The sequence below is a fragment of the Bemisia tabaci genome, chromosome 1 (assembly GCF_918797505.1).
Source record: "Bemisia tabaci chromosome 1, PGI_BMITA_v3".
Lineage (NCBI taxonomy): Eukaryota > Metazoa > Arthropoda > Insecta > Hemiptera > Aleyrodidae > Bemisia > Bemisia tabaci.
The window spans coordinates 34,681,255-34,706,917 of record NC_092793.1 but is presented as its reverse complement, the minus strand read 5'-3'; the positions used below and the strand labels follow the sequence as shown (position 1 = coordinate 34,706,917).

General features: G+C 39.3%; 1 protein-coding gene across 2 annotated transcripts in view; it reads left to right on the top strand.

Moving 5' to 3' along the window:
* Positions 1-14,132, top strand: part of Cyt-c1 (Cytochrome c1) — a 61,344-nt gene extending 47,212 nt beyond the window's left edge. For both annotated transcript variants that reach the window (XM_019045878.2, XM_072300261.1), the window contains one exon: positions 13,476-14,132. In XM_019045878.2, the coding sequence (XP_018901423.1) occupies positions 13,476-13,589 (114 nt within the window). In that variant the 3' untranslated portion in view covers positions 13,590-14,132. The remainder of the gene's footprint in view (positions 1-13,475) is intronic.
* The last annotated feature ends 11,531 nt before the right edge of the window (positions 14,133-25,663 follow it).

The window sequence follows — 25,663 nt, the reverse complement described above, 5'->3', positions numbered from 1 at the left end:
TTACTGGCGTAGCAATAATGGCAGACAACAAGGAAAATAATGGCATTAACTTAAATTACTAAAATATATGCGGTATGAAAGTTCAAAGTATCAATTTAAGAGACTGCTTAAGCCGCGGACAATAACAGTGAGAGAGCCTCCCCTACACTCGGACAGGCAGCTCGGCATGTGAGAAATGAAATGCATATTATGGGTATCCAGGTAAAAATTGAAGGCAAGAAAGATAAAGCGACAGCAAGAATGTTTTGGGGTTTTCTAAGATTTTGTTTTTTTGTTTTTTTTTTTTCCTAAGTAAGTAAATGGTAATTGCAATATGAAACTGGCATAATTAAAACTGAGAATGGTAAAGTAGCATGATCAGATGTAAGGCATGATTAAAATTAAGAATGGCAAGGTAGCGTGATCAGATATAAGGCATGATCAAACTTTTCAAATGGTAGGCATCTTGGAAACACAAATTAATGCCTCAACTAAAAGGCGTTCCAAAAACATACAAGAGAATGGCAAGGCGGCACAACTAAAACCTAACATTAAAGTTGGCAAAACCAAAAGAGAGAAGACGAGGCGGCACAACTCAAAATTTAAAATTTAAAGTTGGCAAAACCAAAAGAAAGAAGGAAAGGCGCCCAATTTAAAATCTAAAACTTCAAATTGGGAAAACCCAGAAAGAGATAAGGCAATGGTGGCACAACTAAAACCTAACATTAAAGTTGGCAAAACCCAGGAGAGATAAGGCGAGGAGGTCCAACTTAAAATCTAAAAATTAGAGCTGGTATGACCAAAGAGATAAGGCAAGGCGCCCAACTTAAATCCGAAAATTAAAGATGGGAAAAACCAGAGGAGAAGAGGCGAGGCGCACAGCTTAAAATCAAAATATTAAAAACTGGCAAGAACCAAGAAAGAAGGAGAGGCGCCCAACTTAAAAACTAACCCTTTAAGTTGGGAAAAAACAGAAGAGAAGAGGCGAGGCGCACAGCTTAAAAACTAGAAATTAAAGTTGGCGTGAACAAAGAGATGAGGCAAGGCTTACAACTTAAAATCTAAGTTTAAAAAACTGGCGTGACCCAAAGACAGTGCAAGACTGCACAGCTCTAAACTAGAATTTGAAAGGTGGCATGAACTGGAAAATAAAGTGGCAAGGCGGCCCAACTTAAAAACTAAAATTTAGAAGTTGGCATGGACCAAGACTGCACACTTAAAACTAAAATTTTAACGCATGCATAGTCCAGAAAAGGGTAGTGGCGAGGGGGCCAAACTTAAAATCTAAGCTTAACTAATCTAAACTTAAAATTAAAATTTTGGCGTGGACCAAAGGAAAAGTGCAAGGCTGCACACTTAAAACTAGAATTTTGAAGCATGCATAACCCAGAAAAGGGTAGTGGCGAGGCGGCCAAACTTAAAATCTAAGCTTAACTAATCTAAACTTAAACTTAAAATTAAAATTTGGCATGGGCGGAAAGAGAATGGCATGGCAGCCTTTAGCGTGGCACAACTAAGGATGAGCTAAAGCCAAACTGGCTTGTTGGAGTGGCGTGGCAACATAATTAAATAATTAAAATTATGAAAAAATGTGAGCCAGCATGCAATAAGAGAGGCGATGGCAAATGCTTATGATCCTAGTTATGTCTAAAGGTCTACAGAACAAAATTGTTCTGATGCGTGGCCAGAATGAGAATGTGCCTAAAAGCTTACAGAACAAAGGTGTTCTAGAAAAAAAATTCAACAGAATATTTTTCCACATCCAAACAATTAAAGTAATAACTAATGCTCCAAGATAGGAGTTATGGCAGAGGAAAATTTGAAAGATAAACTATACTAAGTGCTTAAGGCTAAGGGCGATGGAAAAATTTCAAGTAAGATTCAAGGTAAAATGATAAAATCTCATGGCGTTGTTAAGCTGATTCATTGCACTGTAATGCAATCCGGCCCGAGGGACCAATGAGGAAAGTCGAAATCGGGGGGACTGCGGCCCCTATCCGACCCTCTAAATGGCATGAGAAGAAAATGAAGGAAAGAGAAGAAAGTGGCTAAATGGCAGAGAAAATGGCAGGAGGGACCACGACCTTTTATGGGTAAAAGGGCGAAAAACCTAAGAAAGGATGAAAGAAAATGGCCAACTAGAGAAAGAGAGAACTAAACCTAACCTGGATACTCCCCGCAAATATAAACAACAACTACTCACATGCTGATAATAAGGCTAGAATGGATGGCGGCTGGCCAAGTCCAAGGCGTAGGGGGGCGGAAGCCCCATAGCAATCTCACATGTCCGCGGCTCAAAATGTGGTGCTTAGCTAGGCATACTAAACGGCGTGGCGACGGCGTAAAAACATAACTCAAAACTCATCACAAATGTGCGAAGGCGTAAAGCTAACTACACGGCGACGGCGTAATACAAATGAGGGAGAATGAGAACACGAACACCTGCGACTGCGCGTAAAAGAAAACAGAACTGCTCACTCATCAAAGTGCTGTCTCGAGTGATAGCTAAAAACTAAAGAAAATGAGAGAGAGAGAGAGTGGAAAGCAAATCATAAACTTTACCAGGATGCTGATGAGAAAAATGAGCAAAAGAAAAAGACCAAGGTGCTGGAAGAGCAAAAATCCAAAAGGCAAGGCTAAAAGCTGCACTGCGCAGGAAGGCGAAGGACGAGTCGAATCGCTGGCAGAGAGTATGGAAGGTTAGAGGCCCGACTCAATGCTAGGTAATTGAAACAGAAGCGCTCGCTGGCGACGTACGCTACTATTATTTTCTATTGTTTTCCAGTGACTAGCGGCGGGTATGTTGCTGCCGGACCACCTCCACGTAGGCAATATTTTATACATCGTCCGTCCGCAACCCTCGCTTAGCCAATCAGCGCAGTGGTATGGGATTCCGCTCGCCGCGCACTCTCGCGCCACCGTACGCAACTGCTTGCTCACGGCTCACTATGGTCCACAGACCCTATTTAACGGAACTTTAGTCAAATTTTGAGGGTGGAAAAAATTAAAGTTTGGCACTACAGTTTTATCATACATACTCTCATGGATCGTCACCTAAGTTTTCATCGACTAATAATGATTTATAAGATTGTGACGGACCCTAACAACAGAGCGCGCGGTGGGTCTTCATTAGCTGATTGTGAGCCGCATTCGGTGGTGCGTTACAGGGTGTTTATTTTACCGAGTTACGCCTCATCTATGTAAATTTTTGGGCAACATGGATCCACCTGATGGCAAGTGACTTCCTTTTCACCCCGTTTCATTAATTTTGAACCGAAATTTGTATACTTTTGAACGCTCCAAACATACGCCAAAAAATGCTAGAAATCAGTGAAATTCGTAATTTTTAGGAAGCTCTAACTTTTTTTTAATTCTAGTTAATGCTTTGCGGATTGAAAAATCTTGTTCAACATATCCTTGACTTTAAAATGATGCCAATTTAAATTGCGCCTTTTTGCGCCTAACGGTCGAAATTAATTTTTTTCGGAGTGCACCTCCGTGCATCATAATGTGGAATATTCCATGCATTTTTGGCGTTTTTGCGACTGTTAAATTTTTTCTAGGTACAAAATAAAAGTATTCCGATGTATTTTGATCTACTGAGTCCGAAAATGACCTTTGTTTTTTTGTATCACCTCTCACTTTTCCGAAAAAGCAACTTTTTCCCGGGAAAATGAGCAATTTTGACGTATTTTTGTCATAATTGCAATTCATGTTGATAAATTATACTGGACCCGTGATAAAGAGATTCTGTCATGTATATTAAGCTGCTAAATCCGAATATGACATAGGTTTTGGTTTATCACCCTCCAGTTCTCCGATAATGCCGATTTTTCCGTGCCTTTTGAGTAAAACCTTTCCCGGACTCTTGTGTTAAAAATACGGTTTAAAATTGATTTCGATGTTTGATATATGGATTCTTATGTATTTTGACTTGCTAAGCCCGAATATGACCTTAGATTTTTCCTATCACCCCTCATTATCCCGGAAAATTCAATTTTCCTCGGAGAACGAGCTTTTTTGGTATTTTTGCGACGATTTTCCGTATTCTGAGGAAAACGGGGGTTGTAAGAGACAATTTGAGGTCGAACTCCGGTTGAATGTTTCTTAAGACGTCAGAGGAGACCTAAAGAGGAACTTGGAAAATCGCTACAACTCCATAGAAAAGGAAAATTGGCGCAAAAATACCGAAAAAGCTCGTTCTCTGAGGAAAATTGAATTTTCCGGGATAATGAGGGTGATAGGAAAAATCTAAGGTCATATTTGGGTTTAGCAAGTCAAAATACATAAGAATCGATATATCAAACATCGAAATCAATTTTAAACCGTATTTTTAACACAAGAGTTCGGGAAAGGTTTTACTCAAAAGGCACGGAAAAATCGGCATTATCGGAGAACTGGAGGGTGATAAACCAAAACCTATGTCATATTCGGATTTAGCAGCTTAATATACTTGACAGAATCGCTTTACCACGGGTCCATTATAATTTATCAACATGAATTGCAATTATGACAAAAATACGTCAAAATTGCTCATTTTCCCGGGAAAAAGTCGCTTTTTCGGAAAAAAGAGAGGTGATAAGAAAAAACAAAGGTCATTTTCAGACTCAGGAGATCAAAGTACATCGAACTAGTACTATTTAGTACCTGGAAAAAATTTTACCTACATGTTGCAGAGGTCAACAGTCGCAAAAACACCAAAAATGTCCATTTTTCCGGGTAAAATCGGCTTTTCCGGAAAATTTAAGGGTGATGGACCAAAACGGAGGTCATATTCGGATTTACCGCCTAAAAATAAATGAGAATAGTCTGATCTCGACAGAGAGACACTTTTGTTATTATTTTTATACATGTCAAAATAGGGTGGAAAAAATCTTCAGTCTTGAAAGCGCCAGAAATCACATTTGAGGTTAAGTTTCTCGGTCAGGATGTTAATATTTTGTTAAACTAAGATGTAAAATGAAATCAGCGATCCAAAAAACATATGATCCAACACCTTTTATAACGGTGCAGTGCATTTTCGAATAAAGTTCTGTTAAATCCAGTCTGTGGACCATAGTGGCGGCTCCAACTTCTGTTTCAATTCTTCCCAATCCAGTCGGGCCTCTAACCTTCCATACTCTCTGATCGCTGGCCAGACAGGAACTGGTTCGCGAGGCGAAGCTCAAGTCGAGAGCAAGATCCATCCATATAGGTCAGTCATTCCCGAAACCCAAATGAGAATCTTCTGCGCATGACGTCAGCATTACTGCCGCGAAAACCAGAAATGTCGGAAACAATGCTTTTCTTATGGGAGAGAACAAATTTTTCTTAATGAATCATTTAAATTTCTTACTTTTAAATTCTTTGAAGCTTTCTGAGTGTCGAAAGGAACGTTTAGAAATTAGCGTCAAGGGTTTCAGTTCAGCTGAATTTGCGTTTTTATATTTTTAAATGATTTTTGAAGTCAGCGATGTAACAAGCCATCTAGTGGTATAGATTCGCGTGTAAAAATGGCTGATGCAGAGTAAACTGTAAAAATGAAAGAACACAAATTCGGCAAAATCGAAACCCTGAATGCTAATGTCTAAACGTTCTTTTCGACACACAGAAAGTTTCGAAGGATTTAAAAGTAAGAAATTTAAATGATTCATTAAGAAAAATTTGCTCTCTCCCATAAGAAAAGCATTGTTTCCGACTTTTCTGGTTTTCGCGGCAGTAATGCTGACGTCACGAGCCAATGGAAAGGGGCTTACCCCGAGCGGGGAAATCTGCGCAATGACTGACCTATATGGATGGATCTTGGTCGAGAGCCCCCGAAAAAGTGCAGTTTTCGGAAGGACTCGCTATAGAGGGCAGAGGTCGCGACCCTGGCCAATCAGGAGCAACGACCCCCCCCCCCCCCCTCATGACATCTGTGACGTAGCGTTTGCTGGATGCATCTTCCCCTCTCTCCCCCCTCTCCAGAGCGGCGCGCTCAGGAAGCTCGTAGGCTCTAGATGTGCAAGCACCCCTCGGTTTTTCGATTTGCGCGACCGACGTTGCAAAATTTACATAAACTCGATAACGACATATTCGCGGCTTTGCTGCTGGACAGTTTTTCCTAATTTAACCTCGGAAACTACTGGACCGATTTTCCTCGGATATGTTTTAAATGAAAGCTCTTAGGCTCTATATGTGCCAGCACTCCTTGGTTTTTTGATTTGTGCGACCAATCTCGCAGAATTTACTTCGATTTGATAACGACATATTTAGTAGTTGAGAGTCATATGGTTGGGGGACCTCCCACCATTTGATTTTCTGTTTCCCTCTCCACGTAAACCCACCCCTACCTGCTCGCAACACGTGTCACCCTTCTACTTTGGCATGGGTCCCTATGGCAGTATCACTCCCTTCCTTATGCTGTCTGACTCGGAACGCCTGCTACGCATTTCCTCCGTCGCATTGCTCATAATCAGTTCTCGGTTTGTCCAAGTAGCTTATCAGTGCGTCTAGAGTTTTGCTTCCTTGATTTTGTCTTTTGTTTTTTTTTACATTAAAATTACTTAATTTCGATGTGTATTTTTCAGGAGATAATTTTCCTTTTTACGGCAGCACAGGTTTTATTAATAATTTACTTTTTTACAACAGCTCATGTGTTCTTTCAACAGAATCTGTGATTAATCTTTACCCTTTCGTACCGTCAAATTTTTACAAAGTGTTTAGATTTTCTTTTCCAGTCGTGTTTTTTTTATTTTTCAAGGATATTTCTTTTTCTAGAAGTATGTGGTTATCATAACTAGTTTCTTATTCTTTGTCTTTGAATTATCATTTTGCTTCCAGGAAGTCCTCTAATTACTTGTAGTTGCAAAATTTGGCTCGCGGAGAGAGCGACTGGGGGTCCAGGGGGCGAAGCCCCCGGCTAGCGGCGCAAGCAAGCGTAGTTAGTCGAAGCAGCTAGTTATGTTCACAATATTACTCAAATGAGACTGCTAAGCCTTAATTCGCAGGGTGTAATAATTGGATTAAGCGCATCTAACAACCTGCGATATTTGCTTTCGAGAGAGGCAAATTCTTCTAAGGTTACACTGGGGGGGGGGGGGGTTACAATTTAGGTATATTGAGCAGAGAAATGCTGGATTTATAAAACCATACAAAATATATGAACAATTGCACATTTTTAATTGTTTAGGAGGGACGTCCCAACGCACGCTATTGCAGGGTGCCTTGTGCCGCCTGCAAAATTCAATAAATTTCGTGAATGTGCAGCTATGTGCAAGCAAATATGCCTGATTATCATTCTGAAAGTATTACTTGAGCACGTCATATGCTTACTTTTTTGGCAAAATGCGGCACAATTTTTAAAAGCTTGCTTAAAGTTCAATTTCCATCTTTTTGAAGCAGGTAACTTTAGAGATATGTGGTAGCCTTCCGCATTGAGATAATTTTAATTTTCCAATGAGTCTCAAAAACAAGTTTCAAGCATCAAAATTTACGTAGGTTAATCTCACAACAAAATATAAGGGTCGAAAAGAGTTTGACGGAGAGAGACCCGCTCGTGCTGTCTGGCCTTTTCAGACGAAAATCAAAGAATTTCACGAATCTTCGCCTATCTGCAGCCAAATATGGCTGATTATCATTCTCGAAGAATTACTTGAGCACGCCATATGCTAACTTTTTCGGCGAATTTTTCGAAAGCCTGCTTAAAGTTCAATTTTCATCTTTTTGTAGCAGGTAACTGTAGAGTTGCGTGGCAGCCTTCTGATTTGACATAATTTCAATTATTACCAGTGAAAAATGCTCCTCTGAGTCTCAACAATAAGTTTCAGGCATCAAAATTTACATGCAGTAACCTCTCAACAAAATACAAGGGTCAAAAAGATCTTGACGAATTGTGAAAATTTAAGGAACAGCGGAATCTGCCACATTTGGGGAGCTCTTCAGCTCTAGGAACAAATTGCAGGAAAAAAATTGAAAATACATGCTAGATTCGTATAGGATGAACCCTTAGGAACACTTTATGCCCACTCCGGATCCAAAATTAGCGACACCCCCATGTGCGACCTTTTGCCTCTTTCGGTCCAGTGTACGGCGATGGAAAATTATCTCACGTTTAATTTGTTACCAAAACAATTTTTTTCGTCAAAAAATATATCCGCTAGAGCAATATAAGTGAAGAGTCGCAGCGCTCGGTGCGCGGTGAAAACGCGCAGTACGGGCAATTAACGTGCTACACGAGTCATACGCGCGCCATATCTCGGCACATTCCCGTCCGATTTTCTTTATTTTAGGCTTGATTGGAAGCCATTTTTAAAGTTAACAAGTCTGTCGAATATACTAGCAGTCTTTCGAATTTTCCTGGTATTTTTCAAAAGTATAGAAAATTTTCAAATTTCCACAATTACAACCACGAATATTTTTTATCGGGTGAAGAAACAAACGTCCTCTCGTGTTTTAGAGAAAGATCATTCTCTGACGTTTAAAATGATACCATAACCATTTTTTAGTGCGGTTGCAGATGCACTCCTGTGTGCAGCTTGTGTAATGAAGTTTGAATGATACACCATTCTCTTCGTTTTTTCGTGTAGAATCTGATTTTCGATGTTGTCAAGATGGCGCCCAAAATGGCCGCCCCGGGGGTCAAAATTCCAAAATTTGAGAATATTGTCGAGTTTGGAATCCTTTAATATGTAATTTTGGTCGCAGAATTCATATCTGGTGTCAAAAAATCATTTCAACCCCTTAGGGACCGTCAAATCCAAGATGGCGGCCAAAATTTCAACTATAATGATAATTACCCAAGACGCACCTTTTACTGTCGAATGACGTGTCTTCATTCATGTTAATTAGGTCAGAAAACCTACAAGGGAGGTCTACAATGCCACTGCACCCTATGGAGGGCCAGGGTTCACCACCTCCTACCCCCAATATGGCCGCCGCGGAGGGCATAAATAGTGACATTCTCTCAGAATGTCATAGTAGGTGTCGATTCCTATGTAATTTGAGGCGTAAATTCCAAATTTCAAGTCATAAATCGCAAATGTGAGACTTGCAATGGCTTATACCCTATATGAGGCCAGGGGAACCTCCTCAACCCCCTCTTCTTTCTAATATGGCTGCCATGGGGGGCATAAATAGTGAAATTCGCTCAGGACGTCATGTGAGGTGTCGATTCTTATGTAAGTAGAGGCGTAGATTCCGAATTCCAAGTTGGAAATCGCAAATTAGAGGTCTGGAATGCCATTACACCCTACGCGGGGCCAGGAGCAGCCCCCTACCCTCTTCAAAACGGTCGCCAGGGGGGCATAGTTGCAGTGAAATTCTCTCAAAGCGGCATGTGAGGTGTTGATTCTCATGTAAGTTGAGGCGTAGATTCCGAATTTTAAGTCAGAAATCGTCAATATTTCAAAGTGACAAAAATACTTAAGCATGGCAATCGCTCTGGCCTTCATCTTGGAATAAAGAATGCATCTTGGGTTGGGTTCATTTATGTAGAAAGAGCTGGAAATGACTCGGATAATTTAATGGTGATTGACATATTTCACAGGTGTTCTTTTTCAAATGTACACAGAGGATTCATATTGGTTTCTGGTTCTTTCATTATTAGATAACTGGATAATAGATGGTTCTTTTTGTAATCGATTTTCTTCTAGCAGGAGCGTGCGTTTTGTTGCAGATAACGCAGGAAACTGTAGGTGTCGCTTCTACTAGGAGACGAAACCCTGCGCTACAAAAAGCACTCAATTGTCCAGTTGTTTTAATTGCAATTAAACTGAGTGCATTCATAAACAATAACATTGGAACTCTGAATGCAGATACATACTTCGTCGGCAAAAAAATTATATTTTTGTGGGAATTTTTAAAAATGAAAGAAACAGACGTCCATCTGAGTCCTTTGGGCACATAGAAAAAGAATACGCGTGAAATTTGTCAATTACCATTAAAATCACCAATTCATTTCCAGCTCTTTCGACAAAAATGAACCCAAGTAGCATTTTTAGTCCAAAATGTAGGCCAAAGCGGTTGCCATATTTAAGTATTTTCGTCACTGTGGGATATTTACATGTTTTGACTTGTGATTCGAAATCCACGCCTCAGATTAAAAACAAATCGACACCTACTATGCCGCTTTAAGAGAATTTCACTGTTCCTATGTGGGCGAATATTGGAATAGCGGACATTTCAGGGTGAAAAAAGTCGATAAATCAAGTTCATAATTTCCCTTGGAAGTTGTGTGTTTGCTTAATTCTGGACGATTTCTGGGATCTGAAAACGTATATGGTCCCAATGTTATCGGATATTTTTTTTAATACAGTTTTTCCTGTACAAACTCCAGCTATGTATGACGGTTATGAGCGTGTGACAGTCATGAGTTTCGCAACATAAATGCTGCACGAGCCGCCATCTATGGAAACGAACATATGAGCACCAGATCTCTATCTTGGATTTCTATCTTGATATAAGGATATGCCCTTCAACACATGGCACGCATGATTTTAATGAAAAACATTTCCAAATATAAAAAAACTAGCGTGACGGTCGTGAGTTCCCAATTAAACAGAATTATTTCTTGCCAACTAATATTGTTCCGATTCACCAAAAACTTCAACCTGGTAATGATAAATACTTCGTCCCACTTCAGGGCATCCCTGGGCATCACCGACGCCGACCGGATTCCGGTTGCGCTACTTACCAACAGTTTGGTAGGAGCATTTATCTCTATAGTCTAGCTGTGACGGTCGTGAGTAAACTTTTTCGAACGTTCTTATCCGCTTGTGAACGAATTATAATTGTCTTCTATTTATTTATTTACAATGAAGAAACGTATTACAGTATTTCATGATGTACAAGTTCTCGAATAACAGTTTACTCTTTGAGTTGTAACGGTGCAAGCTAGGAACCCTATATAGTGTCGGAATGTCTGTGGTCGCAATGCGGGAGACAGTCGTGCGTTTGACATCATTCAAAGGGTTAAAATTACCAAAAAATAAGAATGTTAGCTAATTTTTTAATGTTTGTTTTTCGGAAAAAGTGTTTTCCTCATATAAAGGCCAAAAAATTAGGAGTAGAACATATTTATATGCTAATAAAATACCAGGGACAAGAATGTACCTACCATACTTGAAATTTTCGCATATGTAATATATATGCCCCTCCCAGCGGCCGTTTTGGAGAGGAAAAGGGGTTGCTCTTGGCCCCCCGTAAGGTGTAATCGCATCCCAGACCACCAATTTGCAATTTCCGACTTAGAATTCGGAATATACGCCTCTACTTACATGAGAATCGACACCTCACATGCCGCTTTGAGAGAACTTCACTGCAACTATGTCCCCCCGGCGGCCGTTTTGAAGAGGGTAGGGTGTAATGGCATTCCAGACCTCTAATTTGCGATTTCCAACTTGGAATTCGGAATCTACGCCTCTACTTACGTAAGAATCGACACCTCACATGACGTCCTGAGAGAAATTCACTATTTATGCCCCCCATGGCAGCCATATTAGAAAGAAGAGGGGGTTGAGGGGGTTCCCCTGCGGGGCGATTATTGAAATGTTATCGACTCTATGTCGCCGCTTTGTCGTGTCGCGCCATCGACTAAGCATATGCTTAGTCGATGGCGCGACACGACAAAGCGGCGACTTACAGTCGATAGCATTTTAATAATCGCCTCGCTGGCCCCATATAGGGTATAAGCCATTGCAAGTCTCAAATTTGCGATTTATGATTTGAAATTTGGAATTTACGCCTCAAATTACATAGGAATCGACACCTACTATGACATTCTGAGAGAATGTCACTATTTATGCCCTCCGCGGCGGCCATATTGGGGGTAGGAGGGGGTGAACCCTGGCCCTCCATAGGGTGCAGTGGCATTGTAGACCTCTCTTGTAGGTTTTCTGACCTAATTAACATAAATGAAGACACGTCATTCGACAGTGAAAGGTGCGTCTTGGGTAATTATCATTATAGTTGAAATTTTGGCCGCCATCTTGGATTTGACGGTCCCTAAGGGGTTGAAATGATTTTTTGACACCAGATATGAATTCTGCGACCAAAATTACATATAATGGATACCAAACTCGACAATATTCTCAAATTTTGGAATTTTGACCCCCGGGGCGGCCGTTTTGGGCGCCATCTTGTATTGGGGGCACCAGCATCATTTTTGGACTTGACAACATCGAAAATCGGATTCTACACGAAAAAACGAAGAGAATGATGTATCATTCAAACTTTATTACACAAGCTGCACACAGGACTCTTTTTTTGTCCATCTGCTACCGCACTATTTGTGCGATGATAAATAGATCCATGAGCGCAATTTTAAGCGCACCCCCGTAGCAAGCACTTTCCGTTGGTAGGTGTTTTGACCCGATTCATCGCCGCGCCGCGCCTTATACAACCTAAGTGGTTGCGACCTTGCGTGATCTCCCGGACTCACAGACAGATTTTCGATAAATAGCGATGTATAAAGGTTATCTCACCTCCCATAAAACATAATTCGTTTATCAGGATTAGTTTTCATCCTACAATTGATTTATATGGCGGGAAGAAAGGACAAAAATTCGTACAAATCAAAATGGAAGCGTATTCTTTTTTGGCCTCTGGGTATCTGTCGTCTGGAGTAAGACGTGATATGAAATGGTTTGAAAGATCGACTTGCCATTTTCGATGTTTTTTTCTGGGAAGTTTTGCAGTAACGGAAGAAAGGTGGAAAATGATAGGATCATTTTGACCGAATACTTGCTCCGTACTTATTTAACTTCATTTGTAAATCTTCAAAGACTATCAACATGAGTTTGAATTCCGTAATTAATTGATAGCCTGGTCTTTCACCGAAAATTAGGCAGAACCATATTATGTCCTAGGTTATTGTGTGCTTTAAGTCAGCGATTGTGCACGTATCATTACGGTCTTGAGACAAAATTTTTTTGAGATACAAAACTCTTGAGCAAAAATCATTAGGATATGATTTGCGCACTGCATGGTTGTGAATTGCCATTCCGGTCCATTTTCCGAAGTTGCTCAGAGTGGATCACCCTAGCACATGATGCGTTACGCGGCGCACCAGAGCCAATGAGTCGTCTCCGTCGTGACCCCTTGCCCCCCCCCCCCTCCCTATGGATCGAGTGTGTGGTTTTCTCATTTACAATAGGCTTCTAGGGACCTTTTTCATTAAAGGTCAAGTTTTTTTCACTTAGATACATTTTAAAACCGGAAAACGAAGTACCGCGGATCGTCCTGTTTTCGCCCCATTTAAATCACTGCAATTTTTTGGAGATTTTCAGCCTTAAGGTGGGTGGCATGTCTTAATACTGTCGGAGAGTGAAAGTATTTTGCAGGTATTATATTTGGATGAAAAGGAACATATTGAGGCGGCGTCGCGGTCCACTTTTCGAAGTTGCCCAGTTTGGACCACCCTAACCCAAGTATCAGAATATACATTTTGGTCCAATCTAATATTTTTCTCCCACTTGTGTAATTTACCAATGGTTAATTTTTTTTTTTTTTTGTCCTAATTTTGTTTTTCTATTTTACAGTCCATTGCGCTCTTATCCATCTTACTTTTTGCCACGTTGTATTTGAAACGATTCCGCTTTTCTGTCATGAAGACACGCAAGATCCAATACAATCCACCCAAGAAGGACGTTTAAAAGAGGAGTGGCATATTAGTTGAAGTTTTCGCTTTCTTTAAATTGCCTCAATACATTTAGTAGGTTAACTATTAAGCGGTATTAAGTATTTATTTTAAATCAACATTTATACACAGGATTCTTGTTTCTAAAAGTGTCAGTACTCAAACTTTTTTTCCCTTCCTGCTGTAAAGTAAGTTCTGCACACTCCTCTCCAATCTACTAGTGAATGTAAATAAACTTTGATAATTGGTGAGATTAGTTTAAGATAAAATTATAATGTAAACTCGAAGCTATTTGCATCATCCGCTTCGAAGGTTCTGAAACAGAAGGAGATGAAGAAATTGAGAATGAAGGAAAACTTGAAGACAGTGTATATCTGTTGCATTTTAAGAGAATACAATGTTCTGTTATTATAACGTTAACTTAATATACATAATGTACATAAATGTTTTCAATGAATGTAGAGTGCATTTTGAACAACTGTTGTTTGTATGTTTTCCTGAAGCAAATTGTAAAGTGGATTATGAATTGCAGGAATGATGTCTCATTGTTATTTAAAAAGTTGGTGGTTTTTCTTTCTCTCTGTTCATTGGTGTTTTATCGGTAGTATCACGGAGATCGGTAGATCTTCCAGCAAAGCTAAAAATGTGCCGACCTTTGCACCACAAACACACGAAAAATGCCTTCAAACTTAGGGCTGTTCTATCGGTTGTCGGTAAGCTACCGAAACAGTTCCGTTAAGAAGAAGTTACGATAAGAGCGCTCTTGCCGATAGCGATCAGAGTTTTCAGAGCTGGCGAAAATAAGCTGTTGCCATTTGTACATCTATTTTACGCGCCGCTGCGCCAGGCAATCTGATAAACCGACACACGGGGCAACAATGCATTGAGTGCGAGCTCTCAAAACTCCGATAAGGCCGGCTGTTGTCGATATCATCGCCACTGTCGGTACTGCCGCCAGCCTCAATAAGAGAGATGTCGATAGTGTTCCGGCAAGAATTCGTTTGAACACCCCTATTCAAACTTATCTGTAGCAACTACAGCAACGCGGGGTAGTAACCGAAATTGGGCCTGTTAACCTATAAATTAAAATATAGGTAAGCCAAAGAGATTATGGTAATAGCATTCAATAATAAAACAAAATTCACGAGTGCTTTTCAACCTTTTTGTTTACATTTTGCAATATTTTCATACTACATTTTACAAGCCGACGTTTGGGATCTAAATTCGCTCCATCGTCAGGGTAGACGAGTTATTCAGAACTGAACGAGGATAAACTCGGAAACCCAGTCCAGTCACAGCAAGAGACCAGTTTAACGATAGCAGGAGAATATGACAAACATCAACAAAAACAATAACAATAACAATAAGCACCCGCTAACAAAAAAGCAGTACTCTTATACATTTAAAGTTGTCAGAGATCAGAAAAATATTCCTCAAAGTGAGCTAACTCAGTCCTATAATTTATAGCATTTTGGGTTTTTAAAGTACACAATCCCTGTAAAGTCAACCTCAGCTGTTCTTTTTCTCTTTCTTTAACACCTTGGTGTACAAAACCTACTTTCTCAGGCAGATTCCTGAAGTTTTTATCTGCGCAACCACTCTCTCAAAAAATTAATGTTATTTAAAATTTGCCAAAACGTGTATGCTTACTTCTCATCCTTTGTACCACAAGGACAACATAAGGGGAGCCAAAAAATTGTTATCTGAAAATTGTTATCCCAAGCACCTTCTTAACTCGATTTTTAAGAATATAGTGAATTTTTGTTTTTATGGCTCCCCCCCCCCCTCCCAAAAAAAATTGTTTTCGAAAAAACCGAAATAACCGTTTGTCCTTACATATCCTCTTGTTTGGAAAAGATGAGATCCGCATTAAAATGGCATAGTTACACACTGGTCTTTTCCAATAAATGTAATTTGTGAAGTTTCCAGTCTTTTTCACAATCCAGAATTTCCACCGAAAAACCATCAGGAGCGGTATATGAGATCCCATGTACGGATTGTCCGGGGGTCTACGTAGGGCAACCATCGCAACACTTGCACACAAAGCTTGATAGGCATAAATTAAACCAGCGTGAGGTGACTGCTCTAAAACAACGTATAAGGGAAAATAAGTATTCATTTGACTTCAGTAACACCAAGGTGTCAAAGAAAGAGAAAAAGAACAGCTGAGGTTGAATTTACAGGGATTGTGCACTTTAAAAACCCAAAATGCTTTAAATTCTAGGACTGAGTTTGCTCACTTTGAGGAATATTTTTCTAATCTCTGACAACTTTCATTGTACAAGAGTACTGCCTCTCTGTTAGCGGGTGCTTATTGTTAAACTGGTCTCTTGCTGTGACTGGACTGGGTTTCTTGGTTTTTTCCTGGTTCTTGGTTCCTTGGTTCCTTGGTTCTGAATAACTTGTCTGCCCTGAGGATGGAGGCTCCGAAACGTCGGCTTGTAAAATGTAGTGTAAAAATATTGCAAAATGTAATTAAAAAGGTTGAAAAGTACTCGTGAATTTTATTTAATTAATAAATATATAGGTATACATACCCAATATATTAGGGTTTGCTGATTTTCGTTACTTTTTAATGATCGAGTAGCTAAGCAAAAAAACTACTGTCAGGATAATTCTGAAAGGACCCTGCTCATTCCTTTTGGATATGTGTACCAGAATCGATTTTTAATTTTTTAAATTTGTTTTATTGTTTTGAATTCGTCTGGATGCTAATCCAAATTCATGATTGCACCAAATTTCTACGAAGCACCGTTATTGCACAATCTACGAAAAGAGATCCCTCATTTCAGCACATCGATTATGGTTCCGGTAGGTCGGGTGTGTGTAAATCACGTTAACAGGAAAAGCAAACAGCATAGAAGCAACAGTCTTATCTCGAATATATTCCTGCGCTTTCTTTTCACCGTCTCTATCAGTTTCTTTCTCTCTCTCCCACTCTATTGTCCTTACCAGACAGACACGCACTACATTTTGATTTTCCGCATCCTGGCCCGTCCCGGGTATTACCGAAACTTCAATAGCGCACTGTGCAAAAATGGTGGCTTGTTGTAAATTGGCACAATGATGACTTTTGATCAGCAACCATCGACAAATTTCAAACAAGAATAAATTTAAAACCTGATCGTGGTACACACCATCATAAGGAGTTGCCATTTTGGTGTCCGATTTTTCAAAACTTCTTACCAACGGGGATATGATGTTTCAAGATTACAAAACACGTACCAATTTCACTGTTTTCTATGGCATTGCAATGTTTGCCCACCTGTGGCAAAAAAAACTACCAGTAGGATCATGCTGCTATTTGGCATTATGATTCTTGAAGATTCGAAGAAGCACCTTTTTAGTGTTAGATGTTTTAAAACCTGTCATCATGTAAAACTACAGACTCTACTCTGATGACAAGTTTTAAAACATCTAACACTTAAAGGTGCTTCCTCGAATCTTCAAGAATCATAATGCCAAATAGCAGCATGATCCTATTGGTAGTTTTTTTTTTGCCACAGGTGGGCAAACATTGAAATGCCATAGAAAACGGTGAAATTGGTACGTGTTTTGTAATCTTGAAACGTCATATCCCCGTTGGTAAGAAGTTTTGAAAAATCAGACACCGTGTCTGAGTCTGTCTGCCAGTGCGTGTCTGTCTGGTAAGGACAATAGAGTGGGAGAGAGAGAAAGAAACTGATAGGGATGGTGAAAAGAAAACGCTGGAATATATTCGAGATAAGACTGTTGCTCAGATGCTGTTTGCTTTTCCTGTTAACGTGATTTACACACACCCGACCGACCGGAACCATACTCGATGTGCTGAAATGAGGGATCTCTTTTCGTAGATTGTGCAATAACGGTGCTTCGTAGAAATTTGGTGCAATCATTCGCGAGTGGAGTCAACAATGACCGAGTAGTATTTTGCAATTTTCACTAATCTAACCGTGTATTCTGAGACAGATTTTTCCATAAGTTCAATCAGTTCCTCGTAAGTAGTCGAAGAGAGGTAAGAAATGTTGCTGCTACCGGTTGTCTCGGGAAGGGGGGGGGAGGGCTAAAAGTCACAAATCTTATTTGCATACCAGGCTGACCTGAAAAATTATTTCAAAGTGTTTTTTACTTTCTCGCTCCCATAGTTTTTTCTCATTTTCTCGGTGCTGCATCACCAGGATGATCTAAATATACTTACATACCACGGCTCCGTTGACGGAAAGTTATGTGAAAAGTGAATGTACATCTCCGATCTCTTTGGCATCTTCAAGTAGGGTAAAAATACTAAGTTTTTAGCCAAAAATCGAAATGTGTTGTTCGAGCTCCTCGAAAAATATATTCACTTTTAGGTTTTTTTCTCAAAAAAATCACGAAATCGAAGAGATTTCCATTTTCTTCAGGAACAAATCTTATCGCAAACTAAAATCCAATTATACCGTTGAAAAGCTCTTGCTTTCAGCTTTCTAACGAACTATGGGTTTTGTAATTTGGAGCAACAAGCCGCCTATAAACTGAATTTTACTGCAATAATTTCAAGGAATTTTCCGCCAACTCGGACGGCCGGTTCCCTTGCATTTATCTCGGCTGTTTTTGAAGTTAAGAAAGAAAACATGTACACCGTTAGAAAGACCACACTCTCAGCTTTCTATTGGTATAATGACTTTTGAATTTTGAGCAACTCAACGCCGGCACATAGGAATTTTTCGAAACTATGTCCCAAAACGAAGAAAAACGGGTGGCTCCGGTCAAAGTCAATTTCTCGCCGCCCAAATGCACCAAAATGAAAAACCAACATGTCGTTAGAAAGCTAAAATCGTCAGCTTTCGAATGGTACCTTGGTTTTTTGTAGTGTTAAAAAATCTTGATTAAAAAATACGAATCTAAGTCGGAGATGAAACCTTGTATTTTGGCTACTCTTTTTTCCAGGAAGGCATCTCTTAATTTTTCCCCCGTCATTTTTGGGGAGAGTTTGGTCACTCTGAACATTACCTGAGAGACCTGTGTCTCATATGACACATTCTGAATCACACCTGTCTCAGTGAAAATTCATGGTTGCCAAATTTGGTCATTTATCATAGCTTTTCCAAATTACCTAATGTAATTATCGTGCTTTTCCGTGGAAGATGCCACCGTCTGACAACAAGTTCTCTTGGGTTATAACGTTGCTCCGGTTTTTTGACTTAATGATTATTTTAATATAAACATTGATTGATGATAATGCCACGAGATAGATGAACATGAAAAACATGAAGGAACGTTTTCCGCCAAAAATATCGAATATACCCTCATTTTAGGTTAAAAAAATAAATAAAAATTCGGCAACACTGCTTCGGAAAAATCACAACAGCCTTTACTTGCGTTTCCATACGATTTCAGAGTCGTATTCAGCCTGTAGACCGATGTACAAGTCTATTTAACCATGATGCACCGGACTAATAGTCCAGAATTCCTTGATGTTAGCATATAAAAATGAAAAATTGGAAACGCTGTACACCCGAAATGAAGTGTCACATCAAGTTAAAACATTGCCTGGAAGTGTGCCTTACCATAAGCCTTTATTTGAGCCTTGTCCGATTGACCAACACGGTTATCCAAAAAGGGGCTAAAAAACACCCCTTTTGGGCGAGGCTCTTTGGAAAAGCTATGATAAATGACCAAATTTGGCAACCATGAATTTTCACTGAGACAGGTGTGATTCAGAATGTGTCATATGAGACACAGGTCTCTCAGGTAATGTTCAGAGTGACCAAACTCTCCCCAAAAATGACGGGGGAAAAATTAAGAGATGCCTTCCTGGAAAAAAGAGTAGCCAAAATACAAGGTTTCATCTCCGACTTAGATTCGTATTTTTTAATCAAGATTTTTTAACACTACAAAAAACCAAGGTACCATTCGAAAGCTGACGATTTTAGCTTTCTAACGACATGTTGGTTTTTCATTTTGGTGCATTTGGGCGGCGAGAAATTGACTTTGACGGGAGCCACCCGTTTTTCTTCGTTTTGGGACATAGTTTCGAAAAATTCCTATGTGCCGGCGTTGAGTTGCTCAAAATTCAAAAGTCATTATACCAATAGAAAGCTGAGAGTGTGGTCTTTCTAACGGTGTACATGTTTTCTTTCTTAACTTCAAAAACAGCCGAGATAAATGCAAGGGAACCGGCCGTCCGAGTTGGCGGAAAATTCCTTGAAATTATTGCAGTAAAATTCAGTTTATAGGCGGCTTGTTGCTCCAAATTACAAAACCCATAGTTCGTTAGAAAGCTGAAAGCAAGAGCTTTTCAACGGTATAATTGGATTTTAGTTTGCGATAAGATTTGTTCCTGAAGAAAATGGAAATCTCTTCGATTTCGTGATTTTTTTGAGAAAAAAACCTAAAAGTGGATATATTTTTCGAGGAGCTCGAACAACACATTTCGATTTTTGGCTAAAAACTTAGTATTTTTACCCTACTTGAAGATGCCAAAGAGATCGGAGATGTACATTCACTTTTCATATAACTTTCCTTCAACGGAGCCGTGATACCTTAAAGCTTCCGGGAGACGGCTTCCAGCCAGACTTTTAAGACAGGGAACCTAATTTTGTAAAAAATGAGTATAAATAAAAACATGCTTATACTCCTCTTTTTAAGGAAAATTTTGGTACACTATTCCTATGTATAGGCATTTTTTAAGAGGACCAAAATCACCTTCAAAACTTGCTCCAAAAAAACGCCGAAAGAATCTTGAGAAACCTGATAGGGATAAAAGACCCCCAAAAAACCTTTGTTGGAATGCTTCTTGTACAGTAGAAGGAATGTTATTAAGTAATTATTAGCCACCAATATCCGCTAATCTGCAAAAACGGTCCATTTGAGTGATAGGAAGTCGCGCCTACTTGGAACCTATCCTGCTCTTGTCATCAATAAAATCGCGCATCACACGATATCCCTCAATCTTGGTAATTTTGCAACTGATTACTGATTTTGACTGATTTGTTGATATTTAGATAAGAAATTAACCTTCTGACAACCTTTGAAGCAAATTCGATCAGTGTTAAGTATACTGTACGATAAAGTTTAAGGTGTGCATATTGTGCATTGCATATTTCGCAAGTCCCATTTCTTGAAAATTGTATCCGACATACCTAGAACTCTTCCATGAGCTCCATACAAATAACAGTCTGTACGAGATTTGCGGGTTGACAAAGCAGAAAGGCAATGAATTTCTTCCCGAGGTACTGGTCCTTCTCATAGGTTCTCTATCGGATCAGAACCTGCATGATAAATTAATTTCCTCCTATATTAATATTTTTTTCAATACAAATGTTACCAACACCGCTCCAAACTCCACAGAACAAAATGAAAGATAATATGGATTTGTTTTACTGCTCGTTCCATTTTTTATGTCTTGTGGTAAGTACCAAAAATAATCTTTAAGGGTGACTTGATAAAAAGAAACGGACAGTATTCAAATATCTTCTTCTTTATTATTCACATTGAATATATTGTTCTATTTTTTTAAATATGCATATTTGTTGAATCACTGAAAGAGTGGGGAGTTCATGAAAATGGAAACGTCTATTGACTGGCTGGAGGAAAGAAAGAGGAGAGAAGAACATTTTCGGAATGTTCCGTATGTATCGGTACCTATGCAATTGTGAGAAACAAATTAACATGAACGAAAAACGATATGAGAGGAAAATGAAGGAAATCTGGTGACCCTAGTGGCGAAGGGACTGAGAAGCGCGCCCCCCCCCCTCACTCCTCAAGTAATGTCTTTGCGTCAAGTTTTGCAAAATTCGTATTTATGAAAGCAGCCCATGATACCGTTCACCGAAAGTAACATGAAAAATAAGTTATCAAGGATCCCATTTCCAGTGGTTATGAAAAAATCGTCAAAATCGTATTAAGTAAAACTTGTTATTTCGCTCTCATACCTATCTTAAAAAAATGTAATCCTTTACAAAAATTGCGTGAGAAAAGGGTAATTTACTCTGTACTGAGGTCGGAAAAGCTCTGAATTCGAAGAAAACAAGACGCGTGATGCGCGATGATCGACCCCTCCTATTGACTCGGCGCTCTCACATTGGAGTATTTCACATTTTGCTTATTTTTGTGTGTATTACTAATAAAAAGTAGGACTTATATTACTAAGGAAAAGTATTTAGGCAGTACGGTAAATTCCTAATTATTTTTATAACTGCGCATCGTTGAGATTAAATGATGACAAGCGGCTGTTTCGTCGGTAACAACACCTTACTACGCCGCCGTGCGCGTCCCGGGCAGGCAGCGCAGCGCGCAGATTTGCCTCAACGGCCGGCTTCCCATCCCCCGATGGTTTTTCCCGTTTCACGCCTTAAATATCGATCCCACAGAAAAATTCAAAGAAACCACTTTTGTTCCTAATAAAATTTCCCATCGTCCTGCTGTTAAAAAATTACGCTAATATTAGCCGTTCAGTAGGTAGTTATTCAAAATTCCAAATTTGGGGCCCCCTGCCCCTTCAGGGGGCTCAGATTCTTGGGGTCTATGTCTAAATCGAACGTCTTTAGGGTAGGGATGAATCCCTGAAATTTTCATGCTTTCTTCCAGAAGTGCACGATTCTAATGATATTTTCCACTTATCGGCCCCACTAATAAAAAAAGGTTGAGTTGGCAACTAAGACAACATAAAATTTTTTGTATTTTGAAAGCAACGCTGTTGCTGAGTCATCCATTATATTCCATGAACTTGGATTACACTTTACAACCGGATAATTAGAAAAAGTATCTATATTTTAAACTTATTTTAAAATCTAATAATGTTAAAGCTCCGAGACCTCCTAATTTTGCATAACTGGTAACGCTTAGTTCCAGCGTTCTACCGAGCCGATTTTCATGATTTTTGCGGCTATCGACGGGCTACTGTCTCCAGATAAGCCAACTCTTTTCAGATTTTCAAAATATGGCTCAGGTTTTTTAAATTACGCGGTAAAGTTGCGAATTCTCCCATTTAAACAATGTAAATTTATATGTTTTGTCATAGTTCGTTTAAGCGTTCTACCAGGCCGATTTCCATGATTTTTGCAGTTATCAACAGGTAATTGACCCTAGATAAGCCCGCTCTATTCAGATTTTGAAATTGGACCCAGGTTCTTTTACAGTCACGTTATAAAACTGAGCGAATTTACAGATTGCTCCGGAACTGCTGTCGCTATGCGCAGTGGCCGAGGAGGTTGCGCAGTGGCAGAGTAGCCTGCGCATCAGCTCTACTTATAAACACAAGATTCGCCCCCACCATCTCAAGATGTGCGGTGGCCGAGTTGTCTAGAACGTCGGAAATTCTCACATTTTTCAAGATGTGAATTCGATTCCTAACTCCGCAGCTACTTTTAATTATGACCTGATTATCATAATTCGTTGTTTTACTGCAATGTTTCATTAATCAGTCATTGCGAAACGCGTTATTTTGACTTCAAAAAAATTTTTTTTCTTTATTCATCAAAAACAAGAATCATTTCACTCCAAGTAAAGTATACCTCATATCGTAATTTTTTAGGGGAAAAATAAAATCAACATTGATAGGAGGGTAAAAATAGGGCCGCGAAGTGGCCCATTGATGCCGCGGAGCGCCTTTAGGGGGCGTGGCCCCCTTGTAATCTAATGATGCTATGAGAAAAATAAATAAAATTGGCAACAGTGCCATTTTTTATACCAATTTTCACCTAGGATTAACGAAAGTCTCCACATTTTGCTTCAAAATATTAACCATCGACATTTTTTCTGTCTTGTCTCCAATAAAATAACAGAAAATAGACATTCTCATAAATTAAAGGTGTAAACTTTTCAACGCTGTAGTATCGTATGCTGATATAAGTTACAGTATGCATCCACAAGTTTCACTACTTCTTGATTTTATGCTGTACAATACAGTTAAATCTTCACTGAAATCGGTTTGTAAATGAGAAACTTAAAAAAATGAGAATTTTTAAAGCTCAAAAATGTAAACTTTGCAACGTTGTACTTCCAAAACAAGGCTTATCCACGAGTCAGAACTTTTAATGGAGACTTTTTCTATCATAAAATCTATTTACACTTTGTGTAAGTATTGTCAAGTCTACTTTGAAGTATGTTTATGAAAGGAAATCCATGAAAAAATTATAATTTTTAAGACTCAAATATGCAAACTTTGCAACGCTGTACCTCGGTAACCAGACTTCTACTCAAGCTAAAAGTTTTACTGGAGGCTTGCCTCATCATAAGGTTTCATTTAGGCCACGTACGACTGAAATCCCTGGGTTCCCGAAAAAGGGGCCATTTCTTGGGAGGCTCTTCGCGAAACTGGGGCAGAAAGAGCGACGCCAAAAACGACCGTTTTTTGGCACAATTTGGGCCAGAAGGGATTTTTCTGAAACCGGGCCCAAACGATACCTTATGATACCCTAAAACTCTGGTAAAAATTTTAGCGTGAGTATACGCACCGTTTTTGAGAAATGGGGGGGGGGCAAAGTTGCCAAATCGCCATCATTCTGGACAGCATTTTTACAGCAAAAAGACGGGAAAAATGGACGAAAAAGTTACACTATTGATGGGTTTGGGCTGTAAATGTTCTTATTGAGCCCCCGTGCATGTAACTGTGTTCAGTTTCAAAATTTTGGACGTACAGTGGTCCAAAATGGGGAGAAATCGTGGACAGATAAGGATTCTTTGTCAAACTTTTTAAAAATGGAAGTAAAATTGTTGGTCTCCTGCAGAGATCATGTGAAACAATGTTCTTATCGGTCTTCAATGCATTGAATTGTGTTCAGTTTATCAAATTTTCATCGCACAATGGTCCAAAATGGGAAATCAGTGGACAAATTAAGATCTTCTGCCTAACTTTTTAAAAATGATGTACGACTATTGGTCCCCTGCAGAGATCATGGCGAACAATGTTCTTATCAATGCATTCAATTGGGTTCAGTTTATCAAATTTTCATCGCACAATGGTCCAAAATGGAAAATCAGTGGACAAATTAAGATCTTCTGTTGAAATCTAACCTAAACCTTTCCTAAATCCTTGGAAAGGATTTATTGTAAAGTATTATTCTAACTACAATTATTCTCTGACAACTAACTAGGACAAAAACCACCCAGTTAGCCGGATTTTAAGGCTCCAAAAGCTAAGTTTCTCCTGAATTACCGTTTCCAGACCTCATTTGTTCAGTTCAAAACAGTGAACATGGATAGCTTTTTTGGCTACTAACTTATTTTGAATTTACACCTTTCGAATCTAGTGAAAAACCTCATAGTTTCATGTTATTTTTCAAAAATTTCAACAGAAGATCTGGCACAATTTGGGCCAGAGGGATTTTTCTGAAACCGCGCCCAAACGATACCTTATGATACCCTAAAACTCTGGTAAAAATTTTAGCTTGAGTATACGCACCGTTTTTGAGAAATGGGGGGGGGGCAAAGTTGCCAAATCGCCATCATTCTGGACAGCATTTTTACAGCAAAAAGACGGGAAAAATGGACGAAAAAGTTACACTATTGATGGGTTCGGGCTGTAAATGTTCTTATTGAGCCCCGTGCATGTAACTGTGTTCAGTTTCAAAAATTTTGGACGTACAGTGGTCCAAAATGGGGAGAAATCGTGGACAGATAAGGATTCTTTGTCAAACTTTTTAAAAATGGAAGTAAAATTGTTGGTCTCCTGCAGAGATCATGTGAAACAATGTTCTTATCGGTCTTCAATGCATTGAATTGTGTTCAGTTTATCAAATTTTCATCGCACAATGGTCCAAAATGGGAAATCAGTGGACAAATTAAGATCTTCTGCCTAACTTTTTAAAAATGATGTACGACTATTGGTCCCCTGCAGAGATCATGGCGAACAATGTTCTTATCAATGCATTCAATTGGGTTCAGTTTATCAAATTTTCATCGCACAATGGTCCAAAATGGAAAATCAGTGGACAAATTAAGATCTTCTGTTGAAATCTAACCTAACTAACCTTTCCTAAATCCTTGGAAAGGATTTATTGTAAAGTATTATTCTAACTACAATTATTCTCTGACAACTAACTAGGACAAAAACCACCCAGTTAGCCGGATTTTAAGGCTCCAAAAGCTAAGTTTCTCCTGAATTACCGTTTCCAGACCTCATTTGTTCAG